Source organism: Diadema antillarum, unplaced genomic scaffold (assembly GCF_040938485.1).
Source record: "Diadema antillarum isolate AM-2024a unplaced genomic scaffold, OU_Dant_1.0 seq00001451_RagTag, whole genome shotgun sequence".
NCBI classification, from domain to species: domain Eukaryota; kingdom Metazoa; phylum Echinodermata; class Echinoidea; order Diadematoida; family Diadematidae; genus Diadema; species Diadema antillarum.
In genome coordinates, this window is record NW_027272197.1 from 189,195 (window position 1) to 203,938 (window position 14,744).

Sequence of the window (14,744 nt, forward strand, 5' to 3'; positions counted from 1 at the left end):
AAAAGAAAAACACACTGACAAACATCTGTCTATCTATCTTTCCATCATTCCGCCCATCTTTAGTTACTACAAAACAAAAGAGTACCAGTATACATGCAACATTAAGTTTGCATGATCACATCAACTATTTTGTGGCACTCATCAAACACCATGATAGCAGGCTCAGGCCCCACTGGGAGTAGTTGGAGAGAATACATGTTTGACATTTAAATGCAAGACATTTGGATGACATTATAAAAGATTTAACATGATTGCCTTTCTTCTTTTTTTTCTGAGGAAGAAGGGGACATGTGAGGGGAATAGTGTACATGAATTACTGTCTTTTTTAAATACTTCATTTGTCCTTAAAGGTTATCTGTAATGCAGATGTTTGTAGCTGGATAAGTTGCTGTACCACACACATGTGAGAAATTAATAGGTCTATGTCCCTCTGTTGTTGTTGTTGTTGTTGTTGTTGTTGTTGTTGTTGTTATGTTGTTGTTGTTGTTGTTGTTGTTGTTGTTGTTGCTTTAACTCAAAAATTGTGAAATAGTATGAATTTAACCATGAACTGGGATCACCCCCATGAACAGGGCCGTGTTGATTACACAATTACCATAGATGTTATCAGAGGTACCTGATAGGCATTTGCTCTTTTAATAGTGAATGTTCACACGTACATGTAGCAATAGTTGATAAAAAGAGGACTTGCCAAGTTGCATGTCTTCCTTAATAACAAAATATCATGGTTGGTTTTCAAGAGTGGAACTTTAGGTGCAGGTGAGTCAAAATTTATGTTTACAAGAGATCACATTTTATTGCTAAATGAGGCAACTTTTGGATGGAAACATGACTGAACAAAAGCAAAAGGAATTTCACTGATAACATGAAAATGTCTGAAATTTACAGTACAGAAAACCTTAGAATATCAGAGTTTGGCTTGTGACACAACAATCGCACTGACATGAGAACAGACATACAAAATACTATGAATACATTCATATCCTGCAGTAAAAGGATGTTTCTGACAAGATGGTAAAATGGTCATGGACTGTAAACCTACTCCATCAATACATACTTACAAAAGCACATGCTGTTTGCTTTTCTGCACAAAGGGAGATACCTTCACTATCACAAGACTCCCTCTGGAATAAAACTGATTCAACCAATCAGAATGCAAACTGAAGAATGCTATCAATCTATGAATTCAGAGCAAAGGAAAGCAATTGATATTGTAGCTCACTGATGTATTTGAGTAATAGTAGTGGACAAGTGATACATCCAAACAGAAGTCAACAAACCATTGAAGACATGACCGTACTGATTTTTGAAATCAGACTCATGCCTGAGAGACCCATGCAGTCCAGTTGAGTTCTTGGATACCATCAAGCGTGCATCAAATAACAAGTATCAGACAAAGTATTAGAAGTAGGGATGCTGCTGTCTCAGCTGCATATACAAGGATTCATATGCTTTGACTGACCAGTCTGAGATGTGTATTACAGGTGTTTGTTTTTCTAGTTATTGTGAAGTATTTTAGTTCAAATGGTGGTTATCACAGGGATGTGTTAGCATCTAAGATTAAAATATCATCTGAAACAATGGAGGGCAATATAGGCCTGTATATTAAATCCATTTAAATGGTATCTAATCCTACAATGTATATCACTGGGGTATCTGAAAACTGCAACTTGTAGGTCTGACAACTGTGATGGCGCACAAATGGCTATGCGACTGTAACACTCGATATCATTCTTATGGTCTATAAACCAACTGATGCCTTTCTATGGTCTACAATGCTCTTTCAGAAAGCCCTGCGATAATTATTACCACCAGGTATTCGAACACTGACAGGTAGCCAGTGCTAGGACTCAAACAAGATGGATACCTTCATCTACAGCCTCTACCAGATTACATGTACCAGACTGAACTTGAACTCTGAATCTCACATTTCAGAGTCCAGAACATTATCCACAACACCAAACAATATACACAAACAAACACTCAGATAGAAAGATAGACAGGTAGATGGATGGATAGATGGATAAATGCAATAGACAGATAGATCGATAATTTGTGACCCTGCACCTCAAAACAAACAAAAAGTCGCCAGACATGAATTTTTAGTTAAGACCTCATTCTGAAAGAACCGACTTTAAGCTTTAAAATGGTGTATAACTCAAATCAAATGGACTCTCCTAACCTATCTACATATTGGAAAGAAAGCACAAACTCAGGAAAAGTGTGAACTGAGAAAAGAGGCTCTGAAGTACAGTGTCTATCCAAGTGCTTAATCTTTACCAAACCGTGCTGGCTGTGCGATGAATGGGACAAAAAACAGGAAGTAAACCACCAGAGTAACAACAATGAAGGGATTATCAGATTAAACTGAAATTAAGCATGCCTCATTAACACATTCTGTCCATAATCAACGCCAACTTTGAAAGCAGTAGCACTATCCTTTCAAAAGTTATTAGAGTTGAAAGTGAAGAGTGTGGACAAGGTTTTTTCAGAAATGAAGAAGGGATTCTAAAGACACACCTAATCACACTATTCTACCAAAAATGTTCGATATAAACTGCTAAAAAAACACACTTTCCTGCCCGTTTTATGATACCAAATTTTTGCTTAATGTAAAAGAAGACCCGCTCTTTCAGAAAATATGAAAAAGTCAAGTTCGGCTAGGTTGACCCATTTCACTTATTTTCAGTCCTCACGCAAAATCAGTGTGTGCGACTTTATGTTCGTTTTGAGGTGCACGGTCACAGTTATGGATGCACAGATTCATCTGTTTTCTATACACTGATCTGAGGATCGATTTGCCTATATAATATTACTGTGATGTCCCGCAAGGTGGCTGCATCATGCTGCACCGGGATATTTATCATACATTCACCTATAAAGTGTGTGGGACACTGCAGAAATGGCGCATTGCGCTACCAATTACGATCAGTGCATAAAGAGACACAGTCTCTATGGTAACTGTGCAGTGCTTTAATACTTCTTTGATTCATGATTACCTGTCAGAATTCCCTCTCCCTTCCTTCCTCCTCCTCCCTCTCTCTCCTTCTTTCTCTTCCTCTTCTGTTCTCCTGGCACTCTCTCTCACTCATTCCATCCATCCCATAGCATTCTGACCTCTGTATCTGCCACTCCCCTTTTAGAAAACAAATGGGGGGGAGGCACATTTTTTAATGTGAAACATTCAACTTCAATTTCTCTCCTTCGTCATCTTTAGATAAATTGATGACATATATGCCTCATATTCTTTCATAACATTTTTAATATCATGCACAACATTCAAGACAGTCCATCAACCATTATTACAATTTCTCCACAACCCTTCTCTGCAGTGACAACTGAAGGGGATTTGAACCATCAACATACCTTCTTCCGCCGGAGACTGGAGTTGGGGCGACATGTTCAGATCCCCTAGCTCGCGCAAACATAGCCACTCCCCGTCCACCGACACGCGAAAGTTGCACAGATACAGAGTTTCCGACGTCATGTTTACCTCCTTTGAGGACCCTTGTGAAAGACACTATCCCAAGGCCTGGTGCAGACTGAATGATTTGCCTCGACTGCAAGGGAAACCTTGCATTGAAATCTGGAATTTTGATGGGCCTTTTCCTTATACTAACAACAATTCTACACTATATACAAAGTGAGGAGTGGTGTAGCAGCAAAATTCCAAAGCCTCGAGAACTTGGCGATCATATGTGGTGTTTCCAGATGTTCTCTTTTCCGAGCAATCTCTATCCGATGCAAATGGCCGATTTTCGACAGGGACAGGGTTCTGACAAGCACGCAGCGAGGCAAAATAAATGGCCTCAAACGTCAAGTTGCGCTCATTCCTCTAGCCATGTGCACACTTAGTCTTACTCCTGAAATTTTTCTCAGCTTTAAAAGACTTGGTTATTGACTAACTGCACTGTCTGACAACAGCTGCATCGTACTCTCCAGCGAATGTGCCGATACGAGTTCTGCTTGTTTGGTTCAGATCTCCGATATCAGTTTTAGTTACTGTGCATCTTCACTGCTTTGACTGGTTTCTACTTCCTTGTGGCAAAAAGGAGAAAGTTCTATCATTCAACAACTGAATAAAGGGATGCTAAAGTTCATGGTTCTACTCGAGCCATTACTGTATAATGCATCGGCATAATCACGAGGTGGGCGTCCCCTTTTTCTCGGTGAAACGTCACCTACCTCTTCAGCTGAACCCAGCGAATCTGGACAAGGACGGCAGCAAACCAGGGATGGTGGGACGGTAGCGAGTGAGAATGCATTCAGACTCATTCACAGGCAACCTCCATCCCACAGCTCATATGGTAATGTTTTCAGGCGACACGCCAAGTCGAAATAGGAGATGGGAAAAGCAACCTAGCATGCACACACTTAAACGCACACACATGCACACACACACACATACAAAACACACTCACAGATATGTAGACACAGACGCCAAAGCATGTCCACACACACACACACACACACACACACACACACACACACACACACACTTCCACACACCCAAACACCTCCTATGGTGTATGAGTATCGCTCTTAAAATGCTGAGCTGGGAGTTTACTCCACATTAATTTCTTCCTGCTCAAGCCACCTTCCACTCAATACACAGCCCTAATTCACATTTTCTCACTAATGATGATTAGTACATCTAATGAAATATCCCCCCCCCCCCTAATACACAATTCATTCTCCAACTGCAACTCATTATTTCCTTCTCCTATTCATTTTTGGCCTTTTATAAATGGTACACATAGACGAGGTATTGGGAAATTTGGTATAAAAAAAAAAGCTACATTGTATGTGTACAAAACAAGCTAAGTTTTCTTGCAACATTACACTTCTGCTATTGTAATCGCTCTCGTCTCATAGTCATTCCCCACTAATGTAGTATGAAAATTGAAAGTGCAAGCTAAACTCCTTGACTGGACTTTTGATATTCACAAGAGTTTTAATCAGGAAATTCCTTCTGACTTAATGGCTGTGTTAATTGCTGCCACTCATCCTACTGCAAATGATTTGGATAATTTGGAATACTGTCAATTTTTTTTTTCTTCTGTTTTTCTTTTTTTCATCTACATCGCAGCTTTGACTTGTACACAAATTTGTACATTCTACGGTCAAGTAATTGTCCAGGAAAAGAAGCATAAGCTACTGTATACGCTGTATATTTTGCAAGGTCTTTATTTTTGTAAATTTCGCATGTCAGTTGCTATTTGTAGATTTTTAAACACATGAATATATGAACTCTGATCCCGCCATGAATGTGCCATGTATGCATGCATTTCTCCAGCCAGCCCTGTACTCCAAGGTCACGAATTCAATCACTCGAAAAATTGTCGGAAAGTCCCGATTCGCAAAATATCACACTCTCTATATATGTGGCGTATACATTATTACATTGTACATTAACATACAGATGCACCACCTCGCTACTGCTCCTCTTCTCATGAAGTCATTTGAATACATTATGCTGTGGGGGTGCATTTTGTCTATAGCTACAAGGGAAAAGCAAATTACCACTTTCACTGCAATTGCAGGTAAATGTCCATTTCACCAGGACAGGCTATAGATATCTAGGTTGATCCATCACATATCTAATGGAGTGCGAAATTAGAATATCACACTCGCTGACCATAGCACACACGTCTTGAATAAACCACAGTGCTTCCTCACTCATTTGCCACATCCAAATTACAATTTCTATGTACTCCCTTGTCTAGCCCACGACTACACTGGTGAAAACAGCTCAGAAAAGAGCGAGTGGAAAAAGAGAAGAAATGGGATGGAGGAAGGAATGAAAGGAGATGGAGAGAAAAGGAGGAGTGAGGGAAGGAGAGGAGGAGAGAGAGAGGGAGAGGGAGAGGGAGAGAGAGAGAGAGAGAAATGGGAGGGGCTGAGGAGGGAAACACAATTCTATACTAGTGAAGAGTGCCTGTGCGTGTCTCAGTCTCAAAACTACAGTTGTATGTTTGTCTGCATTGTCACCTTCCAGTTTTACAACACAGCAACCTGCTTTTCTATCAAACTCACAGCACACAAATATACGATATGACTTCATGCTTTTACATGATCTATTCACTGTTCATTTTACAAGCTGTGTACCAAGAACTGGCCCTAATGGGTTAATAATCTCTATGGCATGCACAGACACAAATAATTCCACTCATTTTTTTTTCTTAATAAATAGAGGTTTTGCCAAAGGAATATGCAATGTTTCATTGTTTATAAGTCATCATGGTCTGATTTGATGTCAGTATTGTCTAGGGCAATTTGTGTGTGTGTGTGTGCGTGTGCGCGCGCGTGTGTGTGTGTGTGTGTGTGTGTGTGTGTGTGTGTGTGTTAAACACAACAACAATATGCAATCTACATCTTAATGCAACTGTCCTGAACAAGACATTTATACCAATACCATGCTGGCTAAAAATTGGATAATGTGTCACATAATAGGAAAAAAATGTAAATGGAGTCTTCTTTTACCGACTCCATTGATAGCATGAGAGAATATGAGAAAGATGTCAGATTACTGGAAAAATGGTGTCATCATTATGGAACAATTCTCCCCCTCAACGTAAGATGTATTACAGATTGAACTGAATTCAAAGCTAAGTTAAAAACTCATCTTTTTGTTAATTGTTGATTATGTTAGTGAAAATACAGAAATGTTTGAATGATTTTTTTTCATACATTGTATGTACACGCATAGAGACATGATGTGATTCTAAGAACTGATAAATTATTATCATCATTATCATTATTATCAATAATAATACATAGTATGTGGAACACAGCTACACTGCACACATCCCATTCATAACACAATACACACACCCACACCCCCCCCCCACACACACACACACCATACAAGCAAAAAAAAAAATATCTATAAATATAATAAACCCCTATTCCAATCTAGATGCATTGCAATGACATGCAGCATGTGCTCATCTTACCATGATGTGAACGCCTTACAACCTCTGTAGGTACAACAGGAAAGGATGGTCTCTAGTGTTTACTGACAGCAACATTTATGCACCATTAGAATCACTAATCCTGAATAACATTCCTTTGGCAAATAGCACTAATTAAACACTTAATCTCATGGCATTTACATCAACCCCTCTCTCTGCATTAACATTAACATTAACAACAACAACAACAGCAGCAGCAGCACCATCAGCAGCAGCACCAGCAACAACAACGACAACCACTGCAAAATAAGATACAGATCCCATGTTAAAATCTGGTGACAGGACTTTAGGTACCAAGCAAAATGTGCACCTGTATGCAAGAAAGGCATGAGTGCAAGCTTAACAGAGTCTATTTGTAAATGGTACATGTGTCCTTCTGCTTCTCTGCTGATCATACGATACACATGAGCAAAGGTTGAGTGGGGAGTGGCATAAACTCATGTACATGCATATAGCGTAACATAATGCATAAATCAAGCAGTTTTTCTGAAACTGATTCAAAGGTCAAATTGAGAATAAAATACATCTACACTTTATTGTCCTGCAAAAGGATACAGACACAGACAAAAAAAAAATGACAGAAAACACTGGGGCAATTCATTCTATTTGTGCAATCACAGAGATAGCACTACGTAGCTGGTGTGTTTGCTTGGCTGGTGCAATTTCTACCTTTACCTCTCTCTGAGCTGCAAAGATCACACCACAAATCAACAATATTTGCCATGAGTTGGTGCATTGCAATATAGATTCAGCAGTTCCATGATATTTGCTCCTGCGACAATTGCTCCTATGAAATATCTGCACGTTAGGCCAAATAAAAATTCTACCCACAAACATAACCCTAAAAACCTAATCCTCACATCAAATTAAGAAAAAGATACCCTATCACAACCCTCCCTCTTTAAAAGTCATTGCAGAAAATAAGACCAGAGCAATTGTTGTAGTGCTGAGCAAATGTTGTATCAATAGATTCATTACACCAGCATCATAATTTCTCTAACTCACCTGATGATATTACTCCTGTATATATTTCAAACAGAAGTTATGGCTAGAAATAACCTTTTCCATACAAAATACAGGTACGGTACATGTACGTACAGTGATCTGCACAATGAAGTAGTGGAAATAATAACTCCATGAGCTAATTTCACATCTGAAAAATATTGTATTAAGTAACATGATCATGGAATGCATACAAAGTATAATATGCATGCTTTGTCCCATACCCTACTCCTTTATCCCCCTCTCAAAAAAAAAAAAAAGCATACATTGATGGTAAACATAATGATGCATGGTTTACATTACTGTCAAGCTATCAGTACAAGAGAAAATGTGTTTGACTTTGTAAGTCACACAATGTTCTGTACAAAATTAAAAAAATTGTAAGCGAGGGAGGAATATCACAGACCATTCCAGCATTTTGAACAAAAATACATGTAAACCTAGGGCAATTCCAGTGTTGCACTGGTCAACTAGGATTTAAGTAAAAGATGACATTTCAGCTAAATTTTGATAACCTTTGATCTTGGCCTTTGACTTTTCACCCCTGTCATTCAAAGAGACTGATTGTTTTATATTCATTTCTACCCTTGTGCACCCGGTAAATATTGCTACTGAACATTCCTAACTGAAACTTTGATTAAAGAATGATAGATTTATGCCATATTACTAAATAGAGTACAATGACCTTTGACCTACCCAAAACAATAATTTTCACAAAAATAATTGTCAATTCACTTGTGCCCAGTCCCCCAATTTACATAATTACAGGGAATTCATAGCTAAAGTAGCAGCTGGAAATAACATTTTCCCCAAAAAAGTACAGTGACCTCTGACCTTGACCTTTCAACACTATCATTTCATGCAAATAACTGTTTGTTCATCAATACCTGTTCAACAAAGTTTTAGTACCACTAGATATGCCTGGATGAAGTTACACCTACATGTAGATTCAATTGTATACAATTTCCCCAAAAGTTCACTGACCTTTGACCCTAGGGAATTTTACCAAAAATCAAATTAGCACCTCATGCAGCATAGTGGTCCAGGCACCATGAAATTTTCCTGAATGTTTGTTTGTATATCACAATGAAAGATCTACCATACATGAACATAGTGTAGGTGAGATGGACAGACAGACAGACAGACAGACAGACAACCAAAAAATATAAGGCCCCTCAGTCCTTCTGGTGGAGGCATAATAATGTTCACTGCCATGGAGTACCTATATCATATCAGAGACCATATGTTACAAATTCTCCTAATGAATAGAATTATATTAGAGATTGAAAATCTGGGGTATTATTCATGTGGAGTATTAACTTGAGAACTGCGCACTACAACCAAAAGCAACACGCCTTTGCATATGTACATAGAATACATATCTTCCCATCATGGAACACAAAAATGTAAATTTGAGTTAAACACAGCAAGAAATGTGCCCAGTAGAGTTTACACAAAAAATGTGACAAACTGGCCTACAAACATCTGAACACTGAGGGCAGAATCACCAAAAACTACAGGAGCTTAGCATGACCAGCCATACACAGGCAACATGTATAATTAGCAACTTTATGTTTATCTGGTTTGGGTGGCTCTCCCAGGGCTGTAAAAGATGGATCAATGAGGGCAGCACCACCAAAACTGTAACAAAACCATAGCTCTCCCACCAATAATAGATCTCTACATATCTATGCAAGTAAACTTGTACAGGAGCTTTTAGAGCATGTATAAATTATGTACACAATAGGATCTTCAAAATTTCACCTAATGCCAGGCAATAAAAGTTGAAACACTGTGGGTGCTGCCATTAAAAGCATTAGGTGGCCAGATTTTTTTCACAAGACACCTCCAGAGCAAATTTTATGACATCAGGTACTGTACGAGCTGAAATTTTCGCGTACAGATATTTTCGCGAATTGCTGCTTGGAGGACATTTTCGCGTGTTATCAATTTCACGGTTGCGAGGGTCTAACTTAAATTAGTTATTTGCGTGTTGTTATTTTCGCGGTTCAAAGGCGATTCGCGAAGATCGCGAAAATTTCAGCTCGTACAGTAAACAAATGTGGCCAGTATAACATGCATACCCACCTTTAATTTCATGCTAAGCCATACTTTCTGCAAGGACATTCTGTATTTATGATATGCCATATATTTTGCAGAAATGATATTGGAACTAGTCGGGAAAATTGACAAGTGGTTAATTCACCATCAGGAACCACTGTGATCAAATGCAAATTTAAAATACTCTTTTTCTAGAGATAAGTTAGTGAATTCTAACATAAAAGACAACCTACTGGTATGCTGTATCTGTGCTATCACAGGCAATATGTCATGCAAGTTGTAAATTTCAAGAATATTAGTCCTTAATTGAAAATTTTGCAGAAAAAAACAAAAAACACATATCACTGTTGGGGTGACAAAACCTCCTATCTAAATAATGTTAATTCTTCAAGAGAGCATAAAAACATGGCAACAAACTGGATCGTCTTTCTTTTGACACACTGAAGTGGTTTCATTTCTGGGGTGAAACACCTAGGATTTGGACAGGACATCACTAGACTGATCATCTCACAATTATTCTAAAAAAGTAATTTTTACCAAAAAAGTAAGATATGAGTGCTGGGACAATTTTGCATCCATTCACCATTCACGGTGATCAAATGTGGTTCAGAGTGTTCAAGAGGACTAACACAAGAGGGCAGTATTGCTACTTTGTCCTTTCACTAGATGCAATGTAGTTATTGGGATCCTGTAACTATGTCAAACATTGTCAGAGCATAATACATCTTCTGAAACACACATTCAAAAGTGTTCATACAAACATTTCAAGGAGACAAGACAAAGTTTAAGATCTTTTATCTTTAGAAACTATCAAATCAACAAGGGTTCATTTACCATTGTGAATTCACAGAACACTTTTATGTACAATGTACCTACATCTTTATAGATTTCTTTTCTCTCTGTGCACCCCACATCTGAATAAATCTGGCTGTTCTGTATCATGTTCATCACCTACATGCATACATACATGTAGATGCACACATCCTAAGTAATCTGTGTTTTATACTAAATTTCAGTTTCATGTTCAAGTATGTACTCAAGTAATTCCTTTAAATATTACTAACATGAATGTAATTCATTTCTTATGCACACACAAATGACACCATAACATAAAAACCAGTACAATGAATACAGATTCCGACACTTAGATCATATAAGAATTAAATGTTTGCAAGAAAGAAATCGTATTCAATAAGTATTTTTTTAATTATCATCATTGGCACAACCAGATATCAAATTCAACAACATCTTACCCAAATTGGAATAGAACTGTTGTTATTCACCTAGGGGCAAATATCATGAAATAGTTGAATTATCACGGAATTATGATGAAAGCATTGCAATTTGGCAGCTCTGTATTTGAAAGGAAAGTGAATATAAAAGCTAGATTTTCTCACTTCTCATGTGACAATGATTAACCCGTTGATGACAGTGCAAGTCAATCTTCATTCTTCGAAAGTCAACTTACAGGTATTTCTCCTTAACCTTCACATTCAAAGATAAAATCACTGACTACATAAAAACTGAGAGACCGAGAGTAATTACCTAAGGACCTGTTTCCCGTGGCAGGAAATCGACCCATCTCTGCAACGTTGTTTAGCTCTTCAATGTCAATATAGGCTAAAAGCACTCTTGACACGACTTCAATCAATGGTTACTGTACTGTATGTCATTCCATACAAGATGGGTAAAGCCAAGAAAAGAAAGTAAATGAAAATATGTGCACAAACTGCCATTTGAACAGTATAGACTATCAAATATTTCTCAAATTTATGTCTACTCTTGTGTATCAAACTGGTCTATCATCTGACATGCAACAACAAAATCACATTCGACACTGATGACTGCTGAATCAATTAATCCCTACTTACAAAGAAAAAAATGGGGATAAGGGGAGAGGCCTACGACAGAGAAGTGATAATGAGTGACTAATTTCAAATGAGGGCCCTGGGGGGTGTTTCATCAACGCTTGTCAGCGCCGACAACTGTCAGCGCTGACCAATTTCAGCAAAATCCTTGATTTGATTGGCTGAGATGCTCTGGTCACTGACTGTTACTATGGTGATTCAAGTTGTCAGCGCCAACAAACGTTGATGCAACACCCCCCCCCCCCCCCCCCCCCCCCCCCGGGGAGCGCTTCATCAACAAGTTCGTCGGAGGTTTTCACCGACAAATTTGCTATCAGCCAATCAGACACAAGGATTTCAGTAGCTTTTAACAGTTGTCAGTGTAAATCACTGACAAAAAGTTTCATGAAACGGTCCCCAGATGTCTGTCATCACTTCATGTCACACATTGCACTTTACTGGGTTTTTTGTTGTTGTTGGTTTTTTTTATGCAGGCAGCCAGAATGTGTGTTACTGGAAAATGAAATCAAGAAGGTTATCCTAAACTTAACAGAGGAAATAACAGAAATCTGGCAGGAAGGTTACACTCACTGAGTGTCAGTAAAAGATATGAATCCAAAAAAAAATTTGATTAATGTAACTTAAAGTGGAAATCCAGTCCCCCCCCCCCCCAAAAAAAAAGAAAGAAGTTAGTCTGATAAAAAAAGAGTACAATATTACAAATTCAATTATAAAAATTGGATTGAACTCAGATAAAAGAAGTTATAATAAGTTTAAATTTTGCTTATTTCAGCAAAACAGCTCTTGTACAGTGGATATAGTATGCAAATGAGTGAGCTGACCATATCCTAACCTCACAATTTTCCATTGATCGTGTATGAAATATGACCAAAATTCAATGTTTCCGTCATTGAAGCCTAAAACATGGAAATTCCTGGTTGAATAACTTCAGAATAATAATCAGATAGATATATCAGGATATGAGCCTAAGGCATAATTGCGTTTGAATGAAAACCTGGAAATTTCAAAATTTATGTAGAAATTATAATGACAAGATGTGAGGGTATGACATGCTCACTTTTCCATACACCGTATTGCATATTCATATTGACCATTCAAGAACTGTTTCCTGAAAAATTAGCGAAACTTCAAAATGTCATGTAACTTCCTTATTTTTCACCCAATTTCAATCAAAATTTTACTGTTGAACTCGTGATATTTTACTCTTTCTAATAAGACTAACATATCTAGACTGGATTTCCCCTTGAAATATTAGGCTTTCTGATGCTGTATTATTTGTGGCCTGTATTGCACTAGCACTACAAATAAAAAACAAGTTTACGGGTCTAATTACGATTTTTCTGGAGATATCAAAATGAAGGTCTCTAAATTTTTACCCATTGTCTCTCATTAGGAAAACAATGTAACATTCAACAACAACAACAACAAAGAAAGTTGCCCTATTAATTGATTTACATTCTGCTTTGTGTTTGTTCTCTATTTCTGTTTTTTTTTTTTTTTGGGGGGGGGGGTGGTTGGGGAGGGACTCTATCCTCTAAATGTTTTCATTCACAGCTTGCATTGAGCTGCTTCTTAACCCATTGAGAATGGGCTGATTTTGCTACAACATGCATTTCCCATAGACACTTTTCCGAGTATACTCAGGACATGTCCTAAACAGGTTAAAATACATTTGAATGCCACTTGACGCAAGCAAATCACACTGTCTAGGAGAGGTGGCTGAAGTAATATTTGGTATTCTTCTCAAAAAACATCCCTACCATATCACTATTTCACTACACCACACACACCTCATCACTTTACAGTAGTGGCAGCATCCAGTGATGGCGGCATTAAAACTTTAAAAATTCATAACTTTTGAACCGTGTATAAGATTTTTCTCAGATTTCACTGATGTGTTCTAACATAACCCCATACAAATTATAATTTACTAACATTTTATTGCTGCATTCACTTCAGGGGCAGATCTAGCTTTTCACCAAGGGGGAGTTTCAGGGGCTGAGCTGGGTATTGCAAGGGAGGAGGGCATGGGAGGGGGTATCTCAACTCCCACATTAAGGAGATTTTTCATTTTTAGGGTTGCCAGCTTGCGATTTTAAGCATACTTGCATGCTCTATTTTTGTTTTTGCACAAATAGTTGGGGGTGGGGGGAGGCTACGGTTAGGGTTAGGGTTAGAGTCAACCCCCTGGCTCCGCGGTCCCTGGGATTGACATAACGACGACGCAGAGCATCATCCACAAGGTGCAAAGTGGCAACGTCTGTGAGCGACGTACCGGCACGCCAATTTCTTTTTTTTTTTTTGCTATTTGAACCCCCGTAAGTGATGTTTTCCTGGCATCTACTAACGCAATGGAGACCATAAAAAGCAGTCCATGATAACGTCTTTTTAGATCAAGTAAAAGTTATATCATATCCAGAGTTATCATGTGTTTGGTTGTTCACTTAATAAGTTACCAGACGAGTTGAAAAGTATCATACCTTCTCACAATACTTGCACTTCTACTTTTTTTTTTAAACTTGGCAGTCCAAGGAGCCCCCCCACCCAACACGTCACCCCCACCACCCCTGTACTCTACCTGTAGATCTGCCACTGCACTTAGAGTAAAAGTCCCGGTTTGCGGCCGCATAAGGGTTTTTCCACTCTGAAATGCAAACTTGCTAATTGCTTTAACCCAGGTTATATCATAGCGGTTGACCACTTACCAGTTTACAATATTGTGAAAATCACAAGACCAATGTCCATCGCGATAGTAAAAAAGACCACGGCTGTGATCCGGTACAGCGTCCACCGGTTTGCAACCGTGGTAGTCCGGTTCGAGGCCTGATGTACAATTCCT

The 14,744-nt window shown here is 38.4% G+C and overlaps 1 protein-coding gene across 1 annotated transcript in view; it reads right to left on the bottom strand.

Annotated features, from left to right (window-relative positions):
- Positions 1 to 3,835, bottom strand: part of LOC139709573 (RUN and FYVE domain-containing protein 2-like) — a 55,772-nt gene extending 51,937 nt beyond the window's left edge. Inside the window, exon 1 of the mRNA XM_071621529.1 lies at positions 3,367 to 3,835. Coding sequence (XP_071477630.1) covers positions 3,367 to 3,487 — 121 coding nt within the window. The 5' untranslated portion in view covers positions 3,488 to 3,835. The remainder of the gene's footprint in view (positions 1 to 3,366) is intronic.
- Between the last annotated feature and the right edge of the window lie 10,909 nt (positions 3,836 to 14,744).